The sequence below is a fragment of the Hevea brasiliensis genome, chromosome 3 (assembly GCF_030052815.1).
Source record: "Hevea brasiliensis isolate MT/VB/25A 57/8 chromosome 3, ASM3005281v1, whole genome shotgun sequence".
Lineage (NCBI taxonomy): Eukaryota > Viridiplantae > Streptophyta > Magnoliopsida > Malpighiales > Euphorbiaceae > Hevea > Hevea brasiliensis.
In genome coordinates this window covers 10,617,987-10,641,778 of record NC_079495.1, presented here as the reverse complement: position 1 = coordinate 10,641,778, position 23,792 = coordinate 10,617,987, and the positions used below count along the sequence as shown (strand labels likewise).

General features: G+C 33.0%; 3 protein-coding genes across 3 annotated transcripts; 2 read left to right on the top strand and 1 right to left on the bottom strand.

The window, feature by feature from the left end:
• Window positions 1-3,259: 3,259 nt before the first annotated feature.
• LOC110639166 (cytoplasmic tRNA 2-thiolation protein 2) lies at window positions 3,260-11,555 on the top strand. The gene is made up of 7 exons (XM_021789991.2): window positions 3,260-3,706; window positions 4,176-4,524; window positions 4,616-4,702; window positions 9,890-10,011; window positions 10,152-10,230; window positions 10,609-11,000; window positions 11,267-11,555. Exons 1-7 carry the CDS (start codon window positions 3,387-3,389, stop codon window positions 11,313-11,315), a joined length of 1,398 nt encoding a protein of 465 aa, XP_021645683.2. The 5' UTR covers window positions 3,260-3,386; the 3' UTR covers window positions 11,316-11,555.
• A 3,245-nt stretch (window positions 11,556-14,800) lies between these two features.
• Window positions 14,801-18,443, bottom strand: LOC110639169 (protein N-terminal glutamine amidohydrolase). Its single transcript, XM_021789998.2, has 6 exons — window positions 18,251-18,443; window positions 17,270-17,375; window positions 16,783-16,860; window positions 16,498-16,628; window positions 16,022-16,146; window positions 14,801-15,212 (listed from the first exon to the last, which is right to left on the bottom strand). Exons 1-6 carry the CDS (start codon window positions 18,322-18,324, stop codon window positions 15,055-15,057), a joined length of 672 nt encoding a protein of 223 aa, XP_021645690.1. The 5' UTR covers window positions 18,325-18,443; the 3' UTR covers window positions 14,801-15,054.
• A 101-nt stretch (window positions 18,444-18,544) lies between these two features.
• Window positions 18,545-19,363, top strand: LOC110639168 (tRNA-uridine aminocarboxypropyltransferase A). The gene has a single exon (XM_058143854.1). The coding sequence runs from the start codon at window positions 18,545-18,547 to the stop codon at window positions 19,268-19,270; it is 726 nt and encodes a 241-aa protein (XP_057999837.1). The 3' UTR covers window positions 19,271-19,363.
• Window positions 19,364-23,792: the final 4,429 nt, after the last annotated feature.

The window sequence follows — 23,792 nt, the reverse complement described above, 5'->3', positions numbered from 1 at the left end:
AAAAAGAAGAGGAGGAGGAGGAGCAGTGGAGCACTTACCTGCTACTGGCAACGAGAGCAACAGGACCATAGGTGAGTGAATCTGCCTCCTTTTACCTTCCTGCTTTCCGAAGTTCCCAATTTCCCATTCCATGCGAGGTAGAGCATTCCCTTGATTCACAATATCGCTTTTGCACAGTTTTTATATTAGGTTAATGGTTTTGAATTTGAGTTTAATTTGCAAATTTTTTTTCCTATATATTTTAAAATGCTATTTCCTTGTGTCCATTTTCACTTTCTCCATATGCGCGTTTCTAATTCTGTGCAACATAGCAAGCACCCATCTCTTTTCTTTTTTTTTTTTTTCAGAAAATATCATAATTATTATACATGGCAATAAAATATTTCATCAAAGTAAAATTTGCATGGCTCATCATGGAATTGAAACAAAACCTGATAGCCCAATACATAATAAATAATATGAAGTATCACAAGACACATTGTCTTCAAGTCTCTGCAAGGCCTACCTGCTCTACTAACATTTCAAGAGCACCAATCTCTAATAACAGGAAGAAAGCTCCACAGAAAATACACTAAAAGTGAAGGCGTAAATTGCATAACCTCAGTATAGTGATATGAAACAATAAGATATATAAATTTTAATTTGTAATACAAAACTCCTTAGTCTTTAATTTAAGTAATAGAAAGCCCTCCTACGATATTTAGTAGCCAAATTTTAAGTCATTTTTATTGATGATACATTTGTTATATTAAAAATTATATTTTCTCTCTGTTAATTTAATACTTATCAGAAAAAAATTTAATTATGTTTTCTATCTACTTAAAATTATGACAATTAAAATTGTATATATTGACATTTTAATAACCTAAAACTTATTTACTTCAAACTATTAATATATGAAATATAATTTTTTAATTTAATAAATGTCACATCAATATAAATATTTTAAAAATCAACTATTAAAATTCATAAGAAAGTTTTATGTTACTTAAATTAAAAATGAATGATTTTGTACTATAAATTAAAATTTAGATATCTTATTATTATGTTATCTTAAATCGGCGAACTTTCTATATAATTTACCTAAAGTGATTTTTTTTTTTTAAAGGGAAGGGCAAAATGACAACATAGTGAACAACACACCACCCTTCTGGCTTTCTAGTGGTATTGTCTAATCTGCATTTCCATTCAGCTTATTTTAGGTGGCCCACTGATTGCAGATCTGGTCTCTTTTCTTTAAATTAAGTAGACATTAAGTGTATTAATTGTGCTAAAAATATATTTGTTTGGAGTTTTGAACATGCTTTAATTTATTATTCTGGAATGAAACTAGTATTTTGGTAAAAGAAAAAAAAAATCTGATGTGGCACAGGTTGTGTTGTGGACACCTACCATAACATAAATAATCATATCAGGCAAGTGTTGTTGAGGAAATAAATAAGTAATGAAGTCATAGTAAATGATGTGAATTTAACATGTTGAAGATATCAAGTGAAGCTCCAAACCAAAAAAGAGATATAAGAGCCTTTGCTAGTAGATTTATTGCATTGGCAAAGTGGACCTGTAGGGAAACTCCCATATATTCACTATTGACAAAATTTTTCATTGCACATAATTACATAAGATTTACGTGGTTTGACGGTAAGATTAACATGATTTGATGGTAAGATTTATATTTACGAGTAAGACGAGAGAAAGAATTTCATTGTAATGAAAAAGAGTGAGATATAGTCACTCAAAACTCTTAAATCTTAATCCCGGTTTATTTATCAAATATCTCATAAATCTACCGCAATGGCAAACAATGCAATATTTATAATGGTAGGGAACATTGTCCTCATTAGTAATATGAAACTTTCTGATTGGATCACAATTCAAGTAGACATATTCAAAATTCATGCAACATAAAATAATAAATTCTCATAAAGATGGAACAAAATACAACAAAAAAAGCCTTTTCACAAATGCAACCAAAGTTCACTACCTACTCCTGCATTTGAGAATCTCTCTTAGGATCACTAGGTTGACCATAGGAACAAGATACCCACAAATAAATTGGACATCCTCTCAAGCACATAATAATCAAACATAGCCTATCTTCATACCAGAATCGCCATCATCTAAAATCTTTTGAAGTTCCTTCATTCTTCAAACCAAATAGTATCAAATTATTTAGAATTAAATCGAACCGAACTTACTTTGATGTTTTGATTTGATTTTTATTTTTATTAAGAATCGTACCAAATTAAAATTAAATCGAGAATTAATTATATATATATATATATATATTATGATTTTTTTAGATATATTATATACTTTTAATATAATTATATATTTACATGCAATTAATATTATATGCATACATATAATTATGGACTATATACAAACTTAATATTATCTTTCATTTCTCCATCTTTTCTTAATAATTTCACTTATAAATGCATTAAATCGCCTTATAATTCTTAATTATAAATGAATTATTGTATTATCTATATACTTAATTCATAATTTATAATTATATTTATATGTTATACTTAAATATTATCACATAGTTAATAAAAGGTATATTTACTATATTATATAATATGCTTAATTTTAAATTATATATATAGTTTATAGTTAAAGATTATATAATTTAAAAATAATTAAATGATATATCACATGATATATTTGTATTAATGACATATTTCAAAATTTAAATGTTAATTCAAGTATGACTTTTTATAGAAATAATTACATAAAATTATTTCAAAAATCAAGAACTGAATTAGAATCGTACCAAACTGAACTGAAACTAAACAATCGAAAATCGAATCAAACTGAATTATAATCAAAATAATAAAGATTCAAACTGGAATTTTATCGAAATTTCAATACAGTTTCAGTTTCTAACAGAATCTGAATTAGAATTGAAACTGCATGCCTGTAGTAGGAGAATTAAGAGAGTAAGAACTCGAATCTGGCTCTACAATGTAAATAACATGTCTTTAATCACTGGACTAAACAAAGCCAAGCGTTTACTTTTTTTTGTTTTGAGAAATAATTAAAATTTTATAAATATGAAGTGTACTACCTTGAGAATATATTATAACTTCTCGTTTAAGGGAAAAAAAAAAAAAAAAAGAAACATATGTAAATACTTAACATGCTGGACATGGGCTGGGCAACACAATATACTTACCTAGACATACTTGGGTTTTTATATGCAAGCAGTGAGAGCAGCCCATCTCAGCCCATAAAATAAAGATTTGGCGTGATTTGCCCAAACCTTTGCTAATACCCTGTGCTTGTCTGCTGCGCTGAGCCGAACGATGCAATACCTAAATCCGAGAATGAAACGGCCAATTGTGTGATTTCACAGAACCAGCTCCCAATACTTATCAGCCATGGCTTGCAATTCTTCAAGCTGCCAGTCTAATTGCTACAAGAACGACGAGGAGTATGCAGAAGACTCGCCGTCTTTAACTGATCGGAAGTTAAGTACTAGTACTAATGGACAGCAGAATCTGTGTGTCAAGTGCAAGGCCAACCAGCCCATTTCTAGTGCCTCTGCTGGTGCTGGTGCTGGTGCTGATGATGCGCACTTCTGTTACGGTTGTTTTCGGCGCAATCTTTATGGGAAGTTTAGACTTTCTGTTACTTCTTATTCTATGATTACCCCTTCTGATAATGTCCTTGTCGCTTTCTCTGGCGGCCCTGCCTCCAGGTTTCTCTTCTTAGCGTTTTGTGTCTTTGTGTTTGATTTTATTTCTAGCTGATGATTATGTTTTGCTTTTGTGTAAGAGATGTATTGTGTTCTCTGCATACAAAATTTACTGCGGATGATTCAGGAATTTGCAATATTTTTTTGTTAATTTGAAGCAACTTTAGAATAATATTCACAAGAACACGTTTTTTTAAATGCTTAATTATATTTTTGCCATTAATAACAATTCGATTGAAGAAATGAGTTTATGGTTGCATATATAGCTTGATCCTCTATCATTGTATTGGAATATATATATATATATATATATATATATATATATATATATATGATGATCCAAAGATTATTTCTTTATAAACAAAATTATTAAAGCTGTTTTATTTGGAAATTCACCGTGGGATGCTCCTTTTATTTTGCCTTGTTTGTAATGTTCAATTTTATTTTCTGAGCACTTCTAGTTGTGTTTCAGCGTGGCCCTACAGTTTGTACATGAAATGCAGCATAGAGCGCAGAAAAATTTTGATGCGAGTAAGGACAGATCATTACCGGTGTTTGGTGTTGGAGTAGCATTTATTGATGAAAGTGCTGTCTACCCAGATGCTTCTGAGAAAGTGGATGATGCAATTAGAGAGATGAAATTGGTTGTCTCAAAGCTAACCCCACCTATGAAGCAATTGCATGTGTTTCCAATTGAAAATATATATACTTCAGATTCAATTGAAGGGAAGGACAGATTGACAAAATTACTAGATGCTGTGAATGATGCGACAGGGAAAGAAGACCTTCTGCTACACCTGCGGATGTTGGCCTTGCAAAAGGTTTTGCCTAGATGTCTATATTTCAATTGCAAGCATAGAATGAGGAGAATAAGAATCCATTCATCAAGGAAAATTTCCCCCCTTTTTGTAGGTTGCTTCTGAAAATGGATACAACAGGCTTATTTTAGGATCTTGCACATCAAGGATTGCTTGCCATGTCCTTGCAGCAACAGTGAAGGTTTGTCTTTCAAAGCCTTCAAGTTGAAGCCTCTTTGTTGAAGTGTGTGTGTGTATATATATATATATATATATATATATATATATATATATATTCCAGTGGTAACATAGTAAGCTATATAAAACAAAATTTATTTTATGTTTGCAGTATATGATTGAGAGATGCACTTATAGAAAAAAAATCGTATAACTATAAATGCTATGAAGAGAGGCACTCTTGACCTAGTTCTTTTGAGGTGACATGAGTTTAGAGCAAAACTTGTCGTTTACATGAACAATAGAGTAATAGTGACATAACTAATGCCAATCTTTCTTTATAAACTGGAAAGCAAACCATAACTTGAAGATGGAAAGATGGATAAAAGGCAGTGCTATAGCCTCTTTGAAGAAAGATTTTTGGTTCACTTGACAGTAGTTATGTTTTTGCATTATTGGGTTATGTATGATGCTATACTTCTCAGATGTTTAACTTTGGGGGTGAGATAGAGGTGTTCCTGAAACAAATTTAAATAAGCTTTCTTCTCAAGCTTCCCTTTATGTGATTTTATCACCCAGACAAAACATATGTTGCAGAAGAGAGGAGACCCATAAAAGTAACAGGGACATAACTAGTGGAACTTGCTATTGTGATAACCAAGTAAAAGCTTCTATTATAGTTGAATAATATCATTTTTCTGAAGTCCCATTTTCACTGCCCTGCAATCACTTGTAAACATAACTTTGAATTTTATTTTCATCAAACTATACAACTTTGAAGAATAAAAATAAGCTGGAAAGAAATTTATTTCAACAAACACATTCCAGCTGTACTGTGAGAAATATTTTCAAATAGAATTAATGTAGGGCCAGATGGTAGAACAGATAGTGGAACAGAACACAAGATAGATATAGAAAATAATAGAAGATATCATAGAAGGAGACCAATTAGGAAAGAATAGGATAGGAGGAGGATCAGAGTTAGTACTTGGAATGTTGAATCACTTACAGGAAAATTAATGAAACTTGTGGATACCTTGGAAAGGAGAAGGGTGAATATTGCTTGCATTCAGGAGACTAAATGGGTAGGAGAGAAACGCAAGGAAGTGGGTAATTCAGGGTACAAATTGTGGTTTGCCGGAAAGGAGAGAAACAAGAACGGAGTGGGCATAATCATAGACAGGACATTGAAAGACGCTGTAATAGCAGTGAAAAGAGTAGAAGATAGAATTATACTAATAAAGCTAGTACTAGAAGGAGAAACAATAAATGTAGTTAGTGCTTATGCCCCACAAATAGGACTAGATAGTGAGAGTAAACAAAGATTTTGGGAAGATATGGATGATTTAATGCAAAGTATACCGAATGAAGATAATGTTTTCATTGATGGAGATTTGAATGGACATGTAGGAAGTGATAGGCAAGGATATGAGAATGTTCATGGAGGTTTTGGTTTTGACAGTCGAAATGAGGAGAGAAAAAGCATTCTGGATTTTGCTATGGCATACGACCTAATACTAACAAATACCTATTTTATAAAAAGAGTCACATTTAGTGACTTTCAAAAGTGGACAACATAGAAGCCAAATCGACTTCCTCTTAACCAGGAAGACAAATAGAGCTCTATGCAAGGATTGCAAGGTCATTCTAGGAGAGGCTTTAATAAGTCAACATTGGTTAGTAGTTTTGAATGTTAAGTTTAGGAACGATTCAAGTAAGGTCAGAAGAAATAGTGTAGCTCGAATAAAGTGGTGGGAGTTCAAAGGAGTAAAGCAAGTGAAGTTCAAAAATGAGATTCTCGAGTCCGAAGCATGGAAGCTGGATATGGAGGCTAATGATATGTGGATACAGATGGCATCAAAGATTAGAGAAGTAGCTAGAAAAATACTTGGAGAGTCTAAAGGACATGGACCACCCTTAAAAGAGAGATGGTGGTGGAATGAGGAAGTACAAAAGGCAGTGAAGAGAAAAAGGGAATGGTATAAGAAATTACCTAAATGTGATAATAATGAGGCATATGAACAGTACAAGATAGCAAAGAAAGGGGCGAAAAAGACAGTTAGTCAAACGAGAGCACCTGCCTTTGAAAAGTTATATGAGAAACTTGGAACTGAAGAAGGGGAGAAAGATATTTATAGATTAGCAAGGAGGAGAGAAAGGAAATGTCAAGATCTCAATCAAGTTAGGTGCATTAAGGATAAAGAAGGAAAAGTGTTGGTGAAAGATGAGGATATTAAAGAAAGATGGAGAAATTATTTTAATGATCTTTTTAATAATAGTCAAAATGGTAATAACGTGAATATAGACTATAGAACAATAGAAAAGAATGTGAATTATACTAGAAGGATTAGATCTTTAGAAGTAAAGGAAGCACTTAAGAGAATGAAAGTGGGTAAAGTGATGCAGGCCTTGGCTGAATGTTGTAAAGGAGAGCACCACTCATTCAGCCATGGAAGATGGACCGTCCTTCACCCAAGCACAAACACTCCAGCACATACACAAACAACTCAACTTCTAACAAGATAGACAGTACTTTAGAACAAAGAGGACTTTCATTAACCTTGAAAAAAAAAACAGAAAATACAAGATGTCAATGGCACTTGAAACACAATAGCAACCTGTGCTAGAGTTTCTCAAGTATAAGCCTAAGATATTACAAGTGACAACTTGTAATAAGTCTAAGTTCTAGGTGAAACTTAGCAAAGAACATAACCTCACAAGAGTTTCAGTTTGAGAGCTTGAAGCTTCTCTACAATGGAGGAAGAAAATACAATCTCAAAAATCTCCAGCAAAATGAGAGAGACTCCCCTTTTAGAGGTGAGTTTCTGCCAAGCATGGCTACTACCCAATGAACCATGCTTGGCTTGGATAATTTCCTTAGCCTTTCTATAAATGTTTAAATTACAATACCATAAAAAGAAGCCCTCCCAAATCAGATCACAATCTCCTAAAAATGTTCTTTGTCTTGTAGTCTGATTTGGTTAATTAGCTTTTACCAAAATTGCAAAAGAAGCCTCCCAAATCAGATCACAATCTCCAAAAAATGTTCGTCTTGTAGTCTGATTTAGTTAATTAGCTTTTACCAAAAGTGTAAAAGAGGTGGACAATAACCAACAACAATAGCTCTTGCATATTGGGCAAAGCTGTATCTTCTAATGGTTGGTAGACTTGTAGAAGAAGAGGTCCCACATGCCACGTCACCTTCCACACAAGCTGCCACATCCTTCTTGGTTGCCAGATCATTCGCCACATGGCATGCCACCTAAGCCATGCTCCAATGGGTCTCCCAAGCATTTGGCCATGCTTGTTCCTTCTTCTCGTATGTTCAATGTAATTAGGCAAGTGGCGCATCCTTTAGGGCTTGGCGAGTCCTTGGCCAAATGATGTTCCTTCACTAGTGCTTGCAATGCCTTGGCCCGTGATCTTGTGATAGCCCCCTTGAACATAAGTGCATCAAGTAAGTCCTCCCTGATGTCTTCATCATAAAGCCTGTGGACCCGATGGAATACCAATTGAAGTGTGGAAGTGTTTGGGAGATATGGGAGTGGCATGGTTAACTAAATTATTTAATAAGATTCGAAACTCAAAGAAAATGCCTGATGAATAGAATAGTATTTTAGTACCTATTTTTAAAAATAAGGGAGACATACAGAGTTGCTCAAATTATAGGGGAATTAAACTCATGAGCCACACTATGAAGTTGTGGAAGAGAGTTGTGGAGCATCGACTACGTCATGATACTTCTATCTCTCTCAATTAATTTGGCTTCATGCCCTATCATTCAACTATGGAAGCGATCTTTCTCATTAGAAGCTTGATGGAGAAATATAGAGATGTGAAGAAAGATCTACACATGATTTTTATTGATTTGGAGAAGGCTTATGATAGTGTTCCAAGAGATGTCTTATGAAAAGTGTTAGAACAAAAGAGGGTATCTATTAGGTACATACAAGTGTTGAAAGATATGTATGAAGGAGCAACTACTATTGTGCGCACAGTGGGAGGGGATACAAGAGATTTTTCGATCTCAGTTGGATTACACTAAGGATCAGCTATAAGCTCTTACCTTTTTACATTAGTTTTAGATGAATTGACGAAACATATACAAGAAAGTATTCCTTGGTGCATGATGTTTGCGGATGATATTGTTCTGATAGATGAGACGTGAGAAGGAGTCAGTAGAAAGTTAGAGCTTTGGAGAAGTACTCTAGAGTCAAAGGGCTTTAAGTTAAGTAGAATGAAGACAGAATACATGCATTGCAAGTTCAGTGAAGGCCAAACTGGTGATAGGGAAGGAGTTAGTTTGGATGGAGTGGTACTGTCCCAAAGTAATTACTTTAAATATCTCGGTTCAGTCCTTCAAGTAGATGGGGGATGTGAGGAGGATGTTAGTCATAAGATTAAAGCTGGATGGTTGAAGTGGAGACGTGCCACGGGAGTTTTATGTGATCGCAAGATTCCCAATAAGTTAAAAAAAAAATTTTACCGTACAGCCATACGACCGACCATGTTATATGGTAGTGATTGTTGGGCACTGAAGGAGTCGTATGCGTCTAAGATAAGAGTTGCAGAGATGAGAATGTTAAGATGGATGAGTGGCCATATTAAACTAGATAAAGTCCGTAATGAGAGTATTAGAGAAAAGGTAGGAGTGGTGCCCATTGAGAATAAGTTGAGAGAAGGGAGATTAAGGTGGTTTGATCATATGAAGCGTAGACATACGGAGGCTCCAGTTAGACAAGTAGAGCACATTAGGTTAGAGGATAGAAAGAAAAAAAGGGATAGACCTAAATTGACTTGGAGGAGAGTAGTACAACATGACCTAGAAGCATTACACATTTATGAGGATTTAACCCAAAATCGTTTAGAGTGTAGAAAGCAAATCCATATAGCCGACTCCAAATTTTTGGGATAAAGGTTGAGTTGAGTTGAGTTGAGTAGAATTAATGTAGGGCCACATATCTTACTTTATAAAAGATATGTGGCATTCTGCTTTTCTCATTATAATCACAGCAGAAATAAAGAATAAGTTTATTCTGGCATTGCTGGTCTGTCACAAAAACCATAAATATGCCAGGTTTTCTAACTTCTCATTCAGTTCAAATTTTTCATTATTTTTTTAATATCATAGATTATTGGTTACAGCCATTAAGATTACTTTTGATGCAAATAAGGTCTCTTTAGCCGTCTTTGTTGTTTTTTCTTCTAACAGGGCCAAGGATATTCTTTGTCAGCTGATATTCAGTATGTTGATGCCAGATGGGATATACCAGTAGTTCTTCCGCTTCGTGACTGTACAGCACAGGAGTTGAACTTGCTATGCCGCATTGATGGGTTTGTGCCTCATGCTTTTTTCAGTTTTCTCCATACGAAATTATCTTTTGTGGTATAGCATTCTGTATTCATTTTTAACGAATTTGAATAAATCTAGTCTACTGCTAAATGAAGGTTCTGTTCTCATCTTGGCAGGGCAGTCTAAAGACCTTGCAGTTACCTAATAGCCCTCCCGCTGGAATCAATGGTTTGGTGTCTTCATTTGTAACTCTTTTGCAGGTATGAAGTTTTCTTCTCATAACTTCAATATTTCTTAGAGTGCCTTAGGGCCATTTGGGAGTACTAATTGCTAGTGAGTAGTAGAGTTCAATAAGCATTTTAGTTGATGAGAACTAGTGTCATTGTTTTTTTGATCACCCGCCGCCCACTTCCTTTGACAAGGAGAAAAAAAGGGGTTTTGTTGTTAAGGTTGCTTTCATCTGCGTGAAGATTAGTCTTCTTTCAAAAAGGAAAACAAGTCTATGATCAGTTTAGATAACTTGAAATTATGTGTTCTTTCTTGACAAGTCTCTTTTGTGGCCTTTTAGTATGAGTGCAGTGCTAGCTCTTTATTGTAAGAGAATGTTAGTTATCAATGTTAAATCTTTTGGGTTGCAGGAAGAAAATCCTTCTCGAGAGTGTACGATTGTACGAACAGCTGGAAAGCTTACTCCATTCCATTTTAATAGAATTCCTGAAATCAGTGATTGTACTGTTCCTTTGGCTACTCGAAGGCGTCAGAAGAGATACAATCTCAAGCCCATGGAATCTATGTCCTCGGAGTCATTCTGTCCTCTTTGCAATAGTCCTCTCAGTAATTCTGATTTATCGAGTTCGAACAAACCCGAAAGTTGCCAAAGTTCAAGATTTGGTGGTGCCTGTTGTTCAAGTTGCCGTTTTCAGATACTCCCCAAGGATTCCTCATCAATGGAACATTTCTATTTGTCTTTACCCCAACAAATGGTTGCCCGGGTGAAGCATGGCAGCTGTGACAATTCCAGTATGCTAAGGTGAAAATTCTTTTGTTTATCTTTGCTCTAATTATTACTTTATATGTTTCATATGGGGATAACTTGGATAACAAGTTACTTCTATGTTGGATACACTCAGTTCAAGGCTACAATGCTTTGGCCTGCTGCAATTCTGGAGTCTCTAGGCTCATATGCAATTTATTTTTGGCTTAATTCTGTTTATTTTTCTGCTCTGGCAACTAATGTTTTATGCCTCTTTGAAACTTTTAACACTTATATTTATAAACCGAATTTTCTTCTTGCAGGCAGCAAATTCAAGATTGCCTACTTTCAGACAGTGAAGATGAAACTTGAATGATTTTCATTTTTACTTTGACATCACACATTATTTGATATTGGGTACGGTGGGTCTGAAGACGACAGCTCTGGCTACCTGAAATTGTTGATTTCAGTTGCTTACTTCACCATAGAGCACTTGCGATTCAGAATTTTCTACTATTTATTTCAAGAATTGATGTAAAAGGCTTTACATATTTTCTATTTAAGATTGATTTAATTAATAGATATAACGGGGTTTTGCACCCTTTTCTTTTCCCTCAAGTAGAGGGAAAAATAAAAAAATAACTCCAGTAGAGGGAAAAATAAAAAAATAAAAAGAACCCCAAAGGAAGAAGAAGAAGAAGAAGAAGGACCATGGCGCAGAATTGAAGGACTAGGGCAACGGGTGAGGGGACCCCTACAGCATCGGTAAGTGGGACGGAACTCAATTGTAGGAGAGGTGAATGTGTTATGTGAAACAATATAACTCAACTCAACTAAGTTTTTATCCCAAAAAATTTAAGATCGGTTATATGGATTTTTTTTCTCTACTTTAAACAATTTTGGGTTAAATTCTCAAAAATGTGTAATGCTTCTAGATCATATTGTACTACTCATCTCTAAGTTAGTTTAGGTCTATCATTTCTTTTCTTTTTATCATTTAACCTAATGTGTTCTACTTGTCTAACTGGAGCCTTCGTATGTCTACACTTCACATAATCAAATCACCTTAATCTCCCTTCTCTCAACTTATCCTCAATTGGTACCGCTCCTACCTTTTCTATAATACTCTCATTACGGACTTTATCTAGTCTAGTATGACCACTCATCCGCCTTAACATTTTCATCTCCGTAACTCTTATCTTAGACACATACGACTCCTTCAATGCCCAACACTCACTGTCATATAACATGGCTGGTCATATGACTATACGGTAAAATTTTCCTTTCAACTTATTGAGAATCTTGTGATCACATAAAACTCCTGTGACACGTCTCTATTTCAACCATCCGGCTTTAATCCTATGACTAACATGCTCCTTACATCTCCCATCTACTTGAAGGATTGAGTCAAGATATTTAAAGTGATTACTTTGGGACAGTACCACTCTATCCAAACTAACTCCTTCCCTATCACCAGTTCGGCTTTCACTGAACTTGCAATGCATGTATTTTATATTCGTTCTACTTAACTTAAAGCCTTTTGACTCTATAGTACTTCTCCAAAGCTCTAACTTTCTATTGACTCATTCTCACGTCTCATCTATGAACTATATCGTCCGCAAACATCATGTACCAAGGGATACTCTCTTGTAAATGTTTCGTCAATTCATCTAACACTAATATAAAAAGGCAAGGGCTTACAACTGAACCTTGATGTAATCCGACTGAGATAGGAAAATCTCTTGTGTCCCCTCCCACTGTGCGCACAATAGTAGTTGCTCCTTTATACATATCTTTCAATACTTGTATGTACCTAATAGATACCCTCTTTTGTTCTAACACTCTCCATAAGACATCTCTTGGAACACTATCATAAGTCTTCTCCAAATCGATAAAAACTATGTGTAGATCTTTCTTCACATCTTTATATTTCTCCATCAAGCTTCTAATAAGAAAGATCGCTTCCATAGTTGAACGACTGGGCATGAAGCCAAATTGATTGGGAGAGATAGAAGTATCATGACGTAGTCGATGTTCTACAACTCTCTCCCATAACTTCATAGTATGGCTCATGAGTTTAATTCCCCTATAATTTAAGCAATTCTGTATATCTCCCTTAGTTTTAAAAAGAGGTACTAAAATACTCCTTCTCCAGTCATCAGGCATTTTCTTTGAATTTAGAATCTTATTAAATAATTTAGTTAACCATGCCTCCCATATCTCCCAAACACTTTCATACTTCAATTAGTATTCCATTGGGTCCACAGGCTTTACCTACTTTCATTCTCTTAAGTGTTTCATTTATTTTTAAAGATCCAATCATTCTAATATAATTCACATTCTTTTCTATTGCTCTGTAGTCTATATTCACGCTATTACCATTTTGAATATTATTAAAGAGATCATTAAAATAATTTCTCCATCTTTCTTTAATATCCTCATCTTTCACCAACATTTTTCCTTATTTATCCTCAATGCACCTAACTTGATTGAGATCTTGACATTTTTTTTCTTTCCTCTTTGCTAATCTATAAATATCTTTATCCCCTTCTTTAATTCTAAGTTTCTCATATAACTTTTCAAATGCCTACGCTCTTGCTTGACCAACTGCCTTTTTTGCCCATTTTTTGCTATCTTGTACTGTTCATATGCTTCATTATTATCACATTTAGGTAATTTCTTATACCATTTCCTCTTTCTCTTCACTGCCTTTTATACTTTTTCATTCCACCACCATCTCTCTTTTGAGAGTGGCTTATGTCTTTTAGACTCTCCAAGTACTTTTCTAGCTACTTCTCTAATCTTTGATGTCATCTGTATCCATATACCATTGGCCTCAATATCTAGCTTCCGTGCTTCAGACTCGAAAAGCTCATTTTTTAACTTCACTTGCTTTACTCCTTTTAACTCCCACCACTTTGTTCAAGCTACACCATTTCTTTTAACCTTACTTAACTTGTTCCTAAATTTGACATCCAAGACCACTAACCGATGTTGACTTGTTAAAGCCTTTCCCGGAATGACTTTGTAATTCTTACATAGAGTTTTATTTGTCTTCCTGGTTAAGATAAAGTCAATTTGGCTTCTATGTTGCCCACTTTTGAAAGTCATTAAATATGACTATCTTTTTATAAAGTATGTATTTGCTAGTATTAGATCGTATGGCATAGCAAAATCTAGGATGTTTTTTCCCTCCTCATTTCGACTGCCAAAACCAAAACCTCCATAAACATTCTCATAACCTTGCCTATCACTTCCTACATGTCCATTCAAATCTCCATCGATGAAAACATTCTCTTCATTCGGTATGCTTTGCATTAGATCATCCATATCTTCCCAAAACCTTTGTTTACTCTCACTATCTAGTCCTATTTGTGAGGCATAAACACTAACTACATTTATTGTTTCTCCTTCTAGTACTAACTTTACTAATATAATTCTATCTCCTACTCTTTTCATAGCTATTACAACATCTTTCAATGTCATGTCTATGATTATATCCACTCCGTTCTTGTTTCTCTCATTTCTGGTAAACCACAGTTTGTACCCTGAATTACCCACTTCCTTACTTTTCTTTGAGAATAGCCGTTCACTTTGACCATTTTTTTTTGCCACTCTAAACTAAGTAATTTAGCTCTCAAGAAGTAGAATTTTCAAGAAGTTGTTCATTTGAACAAGGCCTATGAGTCGGGAAGATAGGCTTGGTTGGTTAAAGGGACTAAAGGAGACTGCTTTCACCTGAATTTTAACCATGTCCTGCACCAAGATGCGACAAAAGATTTGGGTCTCACGTCTCAGTAAACTCAGATAAATAATTCTGAAATATCTGTATGCAAACGAGTATATTAGAAGAAACATGGAAAGGGGAAGTGTGGTGCTGCTCCATATATCATTCAGGAATAAACACGAGCCAACCAGAGAGTCACAATGTGAAAAAAAGAAAAGGAGCATGGTCATTCTTTAGATAAAATTCATACAATTATAATTTCAAAATTTCTAACTTATATTTCTGCCAAATATAGAACCTAAGCAGAAACATTTACTCTATACAATGTGTTGGAATAAAATCTCAATTCTCTTGCAAAATTTGAAGCAATACCATTCGGGCGAATCAAGAGATTAGGGAAAAGAATTCCTCTAGCCGACTTTCACTTATCACCACACCATGTTTTTGGTTGAAAACTAAATTGATAGATTCAGCCCCCACATTTGTCAACTCATTAGATGCATGGATCTCCATGTATTCATTCAAGTTGTTCACAGTCCCATCTGCAAATTTGCATTCAGGAAAAAAAAATTAATGTAAAACCATGGAGCAATGGACCTCCAAATTCTGTATTTCAAATCAATGATCTTTAGAAGGAATTTAGTTGTTCTTACTAAAAAGCTAAATGCAATCTCAAAACTATAACTAATACCATTAAATCTCTCTTATATGTCATACAGATGCAGGTAACTAGCAAATGTGCATTCCACTGTCACCTTTCTTTCTGCATATGGAGAATATCTTCCGAATCAATTTAAATATTAAATTCTACCAGGTTTCAGTTTAGTTGCATTTAAAACTCTGATGGGAGTCAGCTTAATTCAGCCACCTATGCATCTTATAGAACGATAGCATAGGACATCTTTTTCCCCCTTAATGACAGAAGATACAGCCAACTAAGCCTTCATCCAAACTAGTTGGGGTTGGACTTAACACAAGAAAACTAAGGAAAATTTTCTCTCAGACTAATTGAAAATACTACCATCAGAGTATAGGCTTAAGAATCAAATTATCTCCTTTGGGCATAACTACCTACGAAAGATTAGCTTGGTAGTGGTACAATATACTTCTTCAGTCTAAGTATATAATTACCATGATAAGAATCAGAAAAATTGGAAATGAAAATCAATCGATACGTTAACCATCATATCTATAAGATCAAAACAAAGAATACAATATTTAAGGAGCTTTAAGCAACTTTGTGTCGGATCTCACAAACACTGAAACAGACTTGTTAAACACTGAAACAGACTTGTTATGTTCAAATTGAATGGGCACAAGTTTTTGTCTTGGTTGTTTACAGATAACTTACCTTCAGCTACTATTGGTTCATAAGCAGGAGGCTGAGCAATCCAGTTCCCAGCAGATTCTTTCATGTGTCTTCTATCAGATGCAAAGTTGCGGAGGAATAATGGAGCATGCACAATCCTAAAGAACCTGACATCCCAAAGAAAAAAAAAATGTATGATTGTATGCTTAAGTTTCATTTCTTAACATACTATTGATAAATGGAACACCTCTCCCCCCCATTCTCTCTCTCTCTCTCTCTCTCTCTCTAACCTTTTTTCTCAATCTCAAGCAAAAGAAGGCCAAGAATTCATGGCAACATATCTGACCCAGAAACGTGTCCTATTTAACTAATTTCCTATAAGAGGTCCGCTTTGATGTAACAACTTGGCCATTTGGGTTTATGCAATCTCCAAGAGAAATTTTTGGAAAAAAATACTTGTGATTATATACCAATGATGATCAAAGAAGTCCAATTTCACACCAAGTAATTAATATTACCTCTGGTAGTCAGAAAAGAGCTGAAATGATGGCCGGATAGTCTCAGAAATGTACACAGCCAATGGAGAGGGAAAGGGAAGACTCGAGTCTAAATCCCACACTACATAAGGAGAGTCACCATCCCCTTTTCTCTGCATAGTCAATACATTTTGTTTTAGGGAAGCAGTTGTTAAAGAAAATAGCCATTAATGACCAAAAACAAACATACTCAATCACCCCATTACTCCACGAAGATATAATTTACCAAACTACCCAGTAATTTTATATTGAAGAGTTATCTATTACCTGAATGCAAATGACATGATAATCCCAAAGGACAATCCCATCTGCTCTCTTACTGGCCTTTTGATGCCACAGAGGAACCTACAACAATTTTCATTTGAAAATCAGCACTAAGTTATGGGAAATGACACATTAACCCCAGCAAGTAGCACTACAACTACCAATTAAAGAAGAAAAAACAAAAAACAATACTCAATTCACCAAAAAGAAGCTCAGCTCCACACACACATTCTTATGCATTTAAGGAATATGACAATGTGCACAGTTCACTAACACTTCAACAAAATAAATTCATTATAGGGTGTAAAACCAAAACCTCAGGTTGCATAGCAAGCAGGCTATAAGAAAATGTTAAACAAAGTAAACTCCAAAGATCCAATCAATGCCAACAGTATCGAATGTTAGTCATTTCAGAAGAATTTGTGGAACTCCAGTATAGTTAAAGGAACAATATAGTGTACATTCATAAGGAAAACCATAATATGCATGCCTGTTTATTTTCATTGGAAATGAAAGCAACAAAGAGATCAGATCCCTCAGCATCTGCTATTCCTTTCTGGCACAGTTTCTTGCAAAGGAAGTATACATTCTCCTCACTGCAATAAACATAAGAACATGAGAACAAAACCAGCAAACAAGCACAAATTACAAAGAATACCTTCCTCCTCCTGATTGAAAAAATAGAGTACCAAGTTTTCCAAACATTCAGGAAAATTCAAATAAATGCTGCAAGGCATGGGGCAGACACCAATGCAAAAATAAAAAGGCTATCACGAATTTTTCGGTCTCACTATTTTTGAGCCTGTTAATCATAAACTCATACAGCTTCAACTCTTAAAACAAAGCAAAAAAAATTGAAAAAACAGGGAAACTTTCTTTCACAGAAATTTGGATGAGGCGTAAGGAGGTTTTTTAAAGTAATATAAGGTGATGAAATGTAATTAATTAAAACCTGCCCAACCCACGAATTTGGTTGGTGGATTGAAAAAGTGATGGTTTTGCCTTACTTTCCTTAATAAACCTTGCTCAAAAGCAAACTTATCATTTTAAAACCCATAGTTTACCTTCAAAAACTTCCCTCCAAACACAGTATAGAGCACACATAAAAGGAAGATCTTATAGTCCTAATAAAGATCCATAAAACACTAATTCTCATCACTTATAGTGTAAAACCATAGCCACAAACACATTTCAAAAAAAAATTCTGGCAAATATAGAAAGAAAATTCTAAATCTATGAAGCACATCTGAAACCATTTGTTGGCTAAGTTTCTAAAAGTCACTAGCAAGAATCGATTGCGTACCAAAAACCCTAAATTTTAAACCTTGATAGATTTTAACTCAAACCTAAATCGATAGGCATAGGAATCAAAAAAAAAAAAAAAAAAAAAAAACACATGGTGCTGGTCGAACGCTCATAATCAAGGTATGAAATTGCGTAAATTTTAGTTCTGATTTATCGAAACAAATACCAGTAAAATGGAGTATGATCGAATTGAGAAACGTTCACTTCGCTTACTCTTACTTCCAAGTTTGCACTCGTCATCTTCCTTCTCTTTCCCGTCAAGCTTTTTTCTCCTACCAACTCACCATCATTTCCTTATATACCTCCAAAACTCAGTAAAAACGACGTCGTTTTAATATGTAAACGGTAAGCTATATGCCATTTATTTGCGAAAAGGTCGCATGAACGACGCCCCGTTTAATGTTTCTCTAACCATTTTTACAATTAATACAAGCAAATATCACCGCCACAGCCGCCAAAAATGGAATTGGAACCACAACCAGAGACGTCTGCGCCGTCGCATCGCCGTCGTTCAAGCTGCAGTAACTGCAATCGGCCACTCCCAGTCTGTCTCTGCCACGTAATCCCCACCTCACCAATTCCAACTGCGACACAAATCATAATAATTCAACACCCACACGAATCCCGCCACAAGCTCAATACTACACCTGTACTCACCAAATCCCTACTCAACGCCACCTCTCTCATATCCCGCCGCCTAACCCCTAACCTCCACCCTCTCCTCACCGACAACCACCCCTCTCCGGCTACATTTTACCTCTTCCCTCCTACCCATTCTTCGCCGGCCATAACCTTATCGGACCTCAAAAAATCCGTTAACGAATTCCGAAATACCAACAATGTTCCTGTGGTTTTAATCGTGTTTGATGCGACATGGAAGCATGCGAAGGAGATGGTGAGCGCAAGCGAAGGATATTTAAGCAAATTCTCTACGAGAGTGTGTTTGGATGGATTTGATGAGGGTAGGGAAGGAGGGAGCATATATGACTCGGAGTTGGTATTGCGGAAGGAGCCGTGCGGTGGTTGCGTGAGCACTTTGGAGGCGGTGGCAAGGTGGTTGGGGGCGATGGAGGAGAATGGGCCGGAGATTGAAGAAAGATTGATTGTGGTATTGAGAGAGATGGTTAGGTTGCAGGCTCAGTTCTTGAAGCCCATGAAGCCCAGGCCCAAGAAGGCCCAAAATTGATCTAGGCTTCTACTCTACTCTGCTAGTGTTCCCATTATCGTACTCCTTGTTCCATTATTGGTATGAATTTATGAAATACACTCTTTTTTTTAATTGTTTTAATTCATTTTTCTTTTATATTTGAAATTAGGCAATATTAAATCACAAAAAATAAATAGGGCAAATTGTTGGATGGTTTATATATAAAAATTTCAAGAGTCAATTGAAAATTTTCAAATTTGAAAGGATTACAAGTAAATATAATGATTAAAAAATTTGAAAGATTTCAATGGTGACAACAACATTTTCAAAATTTAAGGAAGCTAAGTATATATTTCTAAAAATGATAGAAATTATATGGGTATAAATAGAAATTTTGCAAGGTTGGGGCAAAGATATATTTTTAACAAAATTTATATAAAATATAAGGGTATAAATATAAATTTTGCAAAGTATGGAGGGTCATGACCCCTTCAACTATCAATGTAGTTCCGCCCCTGTCTCTCCAACTCCAGATTCATAGGATGTCCTTCTGCAACAACATTCTCCCTCCCTCTCCTTTGTAAACATTCTCTCCTTTTTTTTGTCTCTTTTTTTTTTTAATAATTTTTCAAAAAAATATATATATATAAAATAAACTTGAGATTTTTGAAATTTTTTATACAAATTTTGTATATTTTAAAATTTTTTAAATTTTTTTTTTATAAATAATTTTTTTTCTAAAGAAACCATTAAATTAAATATTCATGAAAACCCGTATGCCTATAATCCCCTACTGCAGGCTTTTAACAAGAGAGTATCTAAAGGTTAAATAATAAAGCAAATTTATAAGTGCGTGCTTAACATTAAAGTTGAGTTGTAGGATTAAAATTATTTTTTTAAATAAAAGTGTTATTTTAAATATTATTAAAAAATAATTTAAAAAATTTATTTTATTAATTTAATATTTTTATTATTAAAATTTATTAAATTTAATTTTAAATTATTTTTTTATACTCTTGTATATTTAAAAAAATGATTTTTTTAAAACAAATTTTAAATGTTTGCATACTTTTCCTTGTATTCTGTGTTTCCCCACCAATGCAATTGCAAAATCCAACAGGCTCAAGTTCAAGCATTGCCCCTGAGCTAGACTTGACTGGCCTGACTCACAATCTTCATAAAATGGTCCAGGCTAGCCCATGGGCCACCTCAACTTATTTAACTGATATCTTAATCTAGTGGACGCAAATGTGAAGCCACTTGGGAATGAATCTCAGAGTTTGAATATCACCAAACCAATTAGTGCAATTCTCTTTTACTAATATTCAAGAATAAATATTAAAATTTTAATGAGATTTTCAATTAGAACACTCAAAATAATTTACGCTATTTTAATTTAGGATTTCTTTGATTAAATATCAAAATTGATAAAAGTTAAATAAAAAAATGTTAAAATGCATATTTGTCATATGAACAAGAAAGGAATACAAAGATAATGAGTCACCTTTTTCTTAGTTGTTGCCATACTTATATTTATCAATTTTATTGTTTTTAGAGAACACACATAACAAGAATAGTACATACCCCTAATTATATCAAGTTAAATTATATATTTATATACATACTTTTTTCATAAATAATGTGATATTTTAAAGGTCAGACTCTACATATTAAAATATTAAAAAGTAGTATTACAGTTAGTGATAGAGGCAGAGATTTAGATTATGGGGCTTAGTCTAAATATATAATTTCTTAATAAATTACTTGTTTAAGTGTTAATTAAATATATTGATTGGCTAATAATGATAATTTTATAATAGTTAATTGATAGAACTATTTTATAATTATAAAATAAAAAAAATTAATGAATACAGTGACAAAAATAAATACTTTAATTTTTTTAAAAAAATTGATTTGTTAAAAATTGAATGAAATTGCTAAAATATAATAAATGATTAATTTTTTGAATTACTAAACTTAAAATATATTGATGGCCTAATATTAAAAAGTTTGTCCAATTTATTTTAAATCTATTTTAAAAAAAAATAAAAAAAAATCAATTAAAATTATAAATTAAATAAAATGAATGACATGATTTAACTTCTAATATTATGAAAAAAAAAATTTAGCAAGAAAAAAATTTCAAAATAGCAATTATATTGCAAGAAGAAAACTTTTAATTTTTTAAATTGATAAAAAATAATGAAAGAATTATATTAGACTTTCCTTTAATGATATTATTTAATAATTTAAATTTTAAAGAACAAAAATTGGTGTTTATAGATTTATTAGATGAGAAAAACAGTAAAATAAAATTAATGGAGAACACGAGGCTAAGAGGCAATAACGATTAGAATTTTTTTTAAGTAAGAATATTTATATTTCATTGTTAGTACAATTTTTTTAATAAATAATTCAAAATTTTTTAAAAAAATTACTAATAAACCCTTAAAAAATTTTAAAACCGTTAAAGTCTCGTACTCATTAAAATTTAATATAAATATAAAAATTTATTAATTTTTTTAGGAAATTATCATTAGACCTTTGAAATTTTCAAAATTTCAAGGGTTCAAAGTGCCTTCATCACTGATCACAGCACCACACCATGCACAAGTTTAACATTTTTTGTTTTTCTTTTTAAGAGAATACACAAAAATGATAGGGACAACATAAACCTTTTAACAAAATTATAATAATTTTGTCAAATTTTCAAGGAGCACAAATTTTTTTCAATCCTAAATCTTAATATTCTTTCTCATATATATATATATATATATATATATATATATTACTCATATCAAATATAAATTCAAATTAATTAATTTTTTAAATTTTTTTAATTCAATAATGATTTAATGGATTAAATGATAGTTGATTGGCTATATAGTGATGTTAATATAGGATTTAGAAAAAAAAAAATTGATAAGAAGGATATTGTGAGAGAAGGAGAGGGGACCCTTGATGCCCAAAGCAGGAGAGACAGTCCATGATACAAAGTTCATGATGCATGTCTGGTAAAGGGAGAGCCCAATCACAATCAATATAGATTCTACAGTGAAATTTCATTTGCTTTTTCCTATTTTTTAATTATTTTTTTTTTAATTTATGGTCATGATAATCAACAAAAGTAGCTCCCTCACACCATCACCCATGCACATGCCATTGATAGATTAGTAACATATTACGATTGTTTGATTCGATTATTAGTGACCACGATCCTATTTTCATGAGCCATTTGTTTATCTTAAGCTACAACCTTATAAATTGGAAATTTGGCTTATAAATGAATTCTAGTTCGATGGAAGAATTTAGTCATTGTGAAGAATTATTCTATTTTCTTATTTAAGAACATGACATGAATGAAAATACAAACTTCCTATTTCTTTATCAAATTTCTTGGCTTCTGATTGGGACCTAACATTGTCATTGAAAATTTCATCGCTAATATACTTTAACGACGGACCCATCGTTAATATATATCATCAGCAATGGATTAGCAATAAATTATTGATAAATCCATATGCCTATTTTTTTGGTAGTGTATATAATGAGTTCCCAGAATCATAAAATTTTTTTGAGTGATGAATATTATTAATATTTTTTTTTATTATTTAATTTGGTGTAATCGTTAAAGTCGTATTACCTATTTAATAGAATCGGATTTGAGTTTTCACTCCTCTAATACCTATTAAAAAAAATTCATTTTTTTACATAATAAGTATTGATTTATATTGTTTAAAAAAAATAAAAATTATATTTTCTTTTCATTAGGTCAAGAAACCATCATAGTATTGCAAAATGCAAAAGTATCCAAAGCTTTTTTTTTTTTTTCCTTTTTCAAAATAAAATTTTAGAAAAGTAGGGGAAAATACTATATTTAACCGTAATATTTGACTAAAAACAAAAGCCAACGAAGTAAGAACAAAGAAAATTATCTTTATATGTTAGTGCCAAAAACATTATTATTGTTAGAAGAATGGATGGGTCTAGCATTTTAGGCCTCCTTTATATATAGTTTTATCATATTAATAGTTGGAGGGTTTAGCTTTACAAGTAGGCATTCTCATAACCCCTTTTCTTTTTCCCTGGAATCAATGTTTTGATGCCACTAATGATGCTATCATGAAAGCTATTGATTTTCCTTTGACATTAGATGCCATCTTTGCCTAATGGTTTACAAAATCATATGTTAATATCATATCTCTACGTCACATAAATCATCTATCCGATTTTTTTTATTAGATGAATTACATAATGAGATAGCTTTACATGTATATGTGTATATATATATATATATATAATTTTTTATTTTTTTAAAATTGAAGAATTCATGAGGGGCCAATAAGAATAAGAAAATAATTTAATTAACTTCCCTCTACTTTTAAGGCATAAGAAATAAGAAAATGTTATTTTTTTATAAATAAAATATTATTAAGATTAAGAAATCAAGAAAACCTAGAACAAAATTATAAAGCAAGAAGTTCAAGACCTGAAATAAACAGGAAATCAGAGCTGACAAGCACAACTAGAAACTGTAAAAACAATGAACTTATTATAAAAT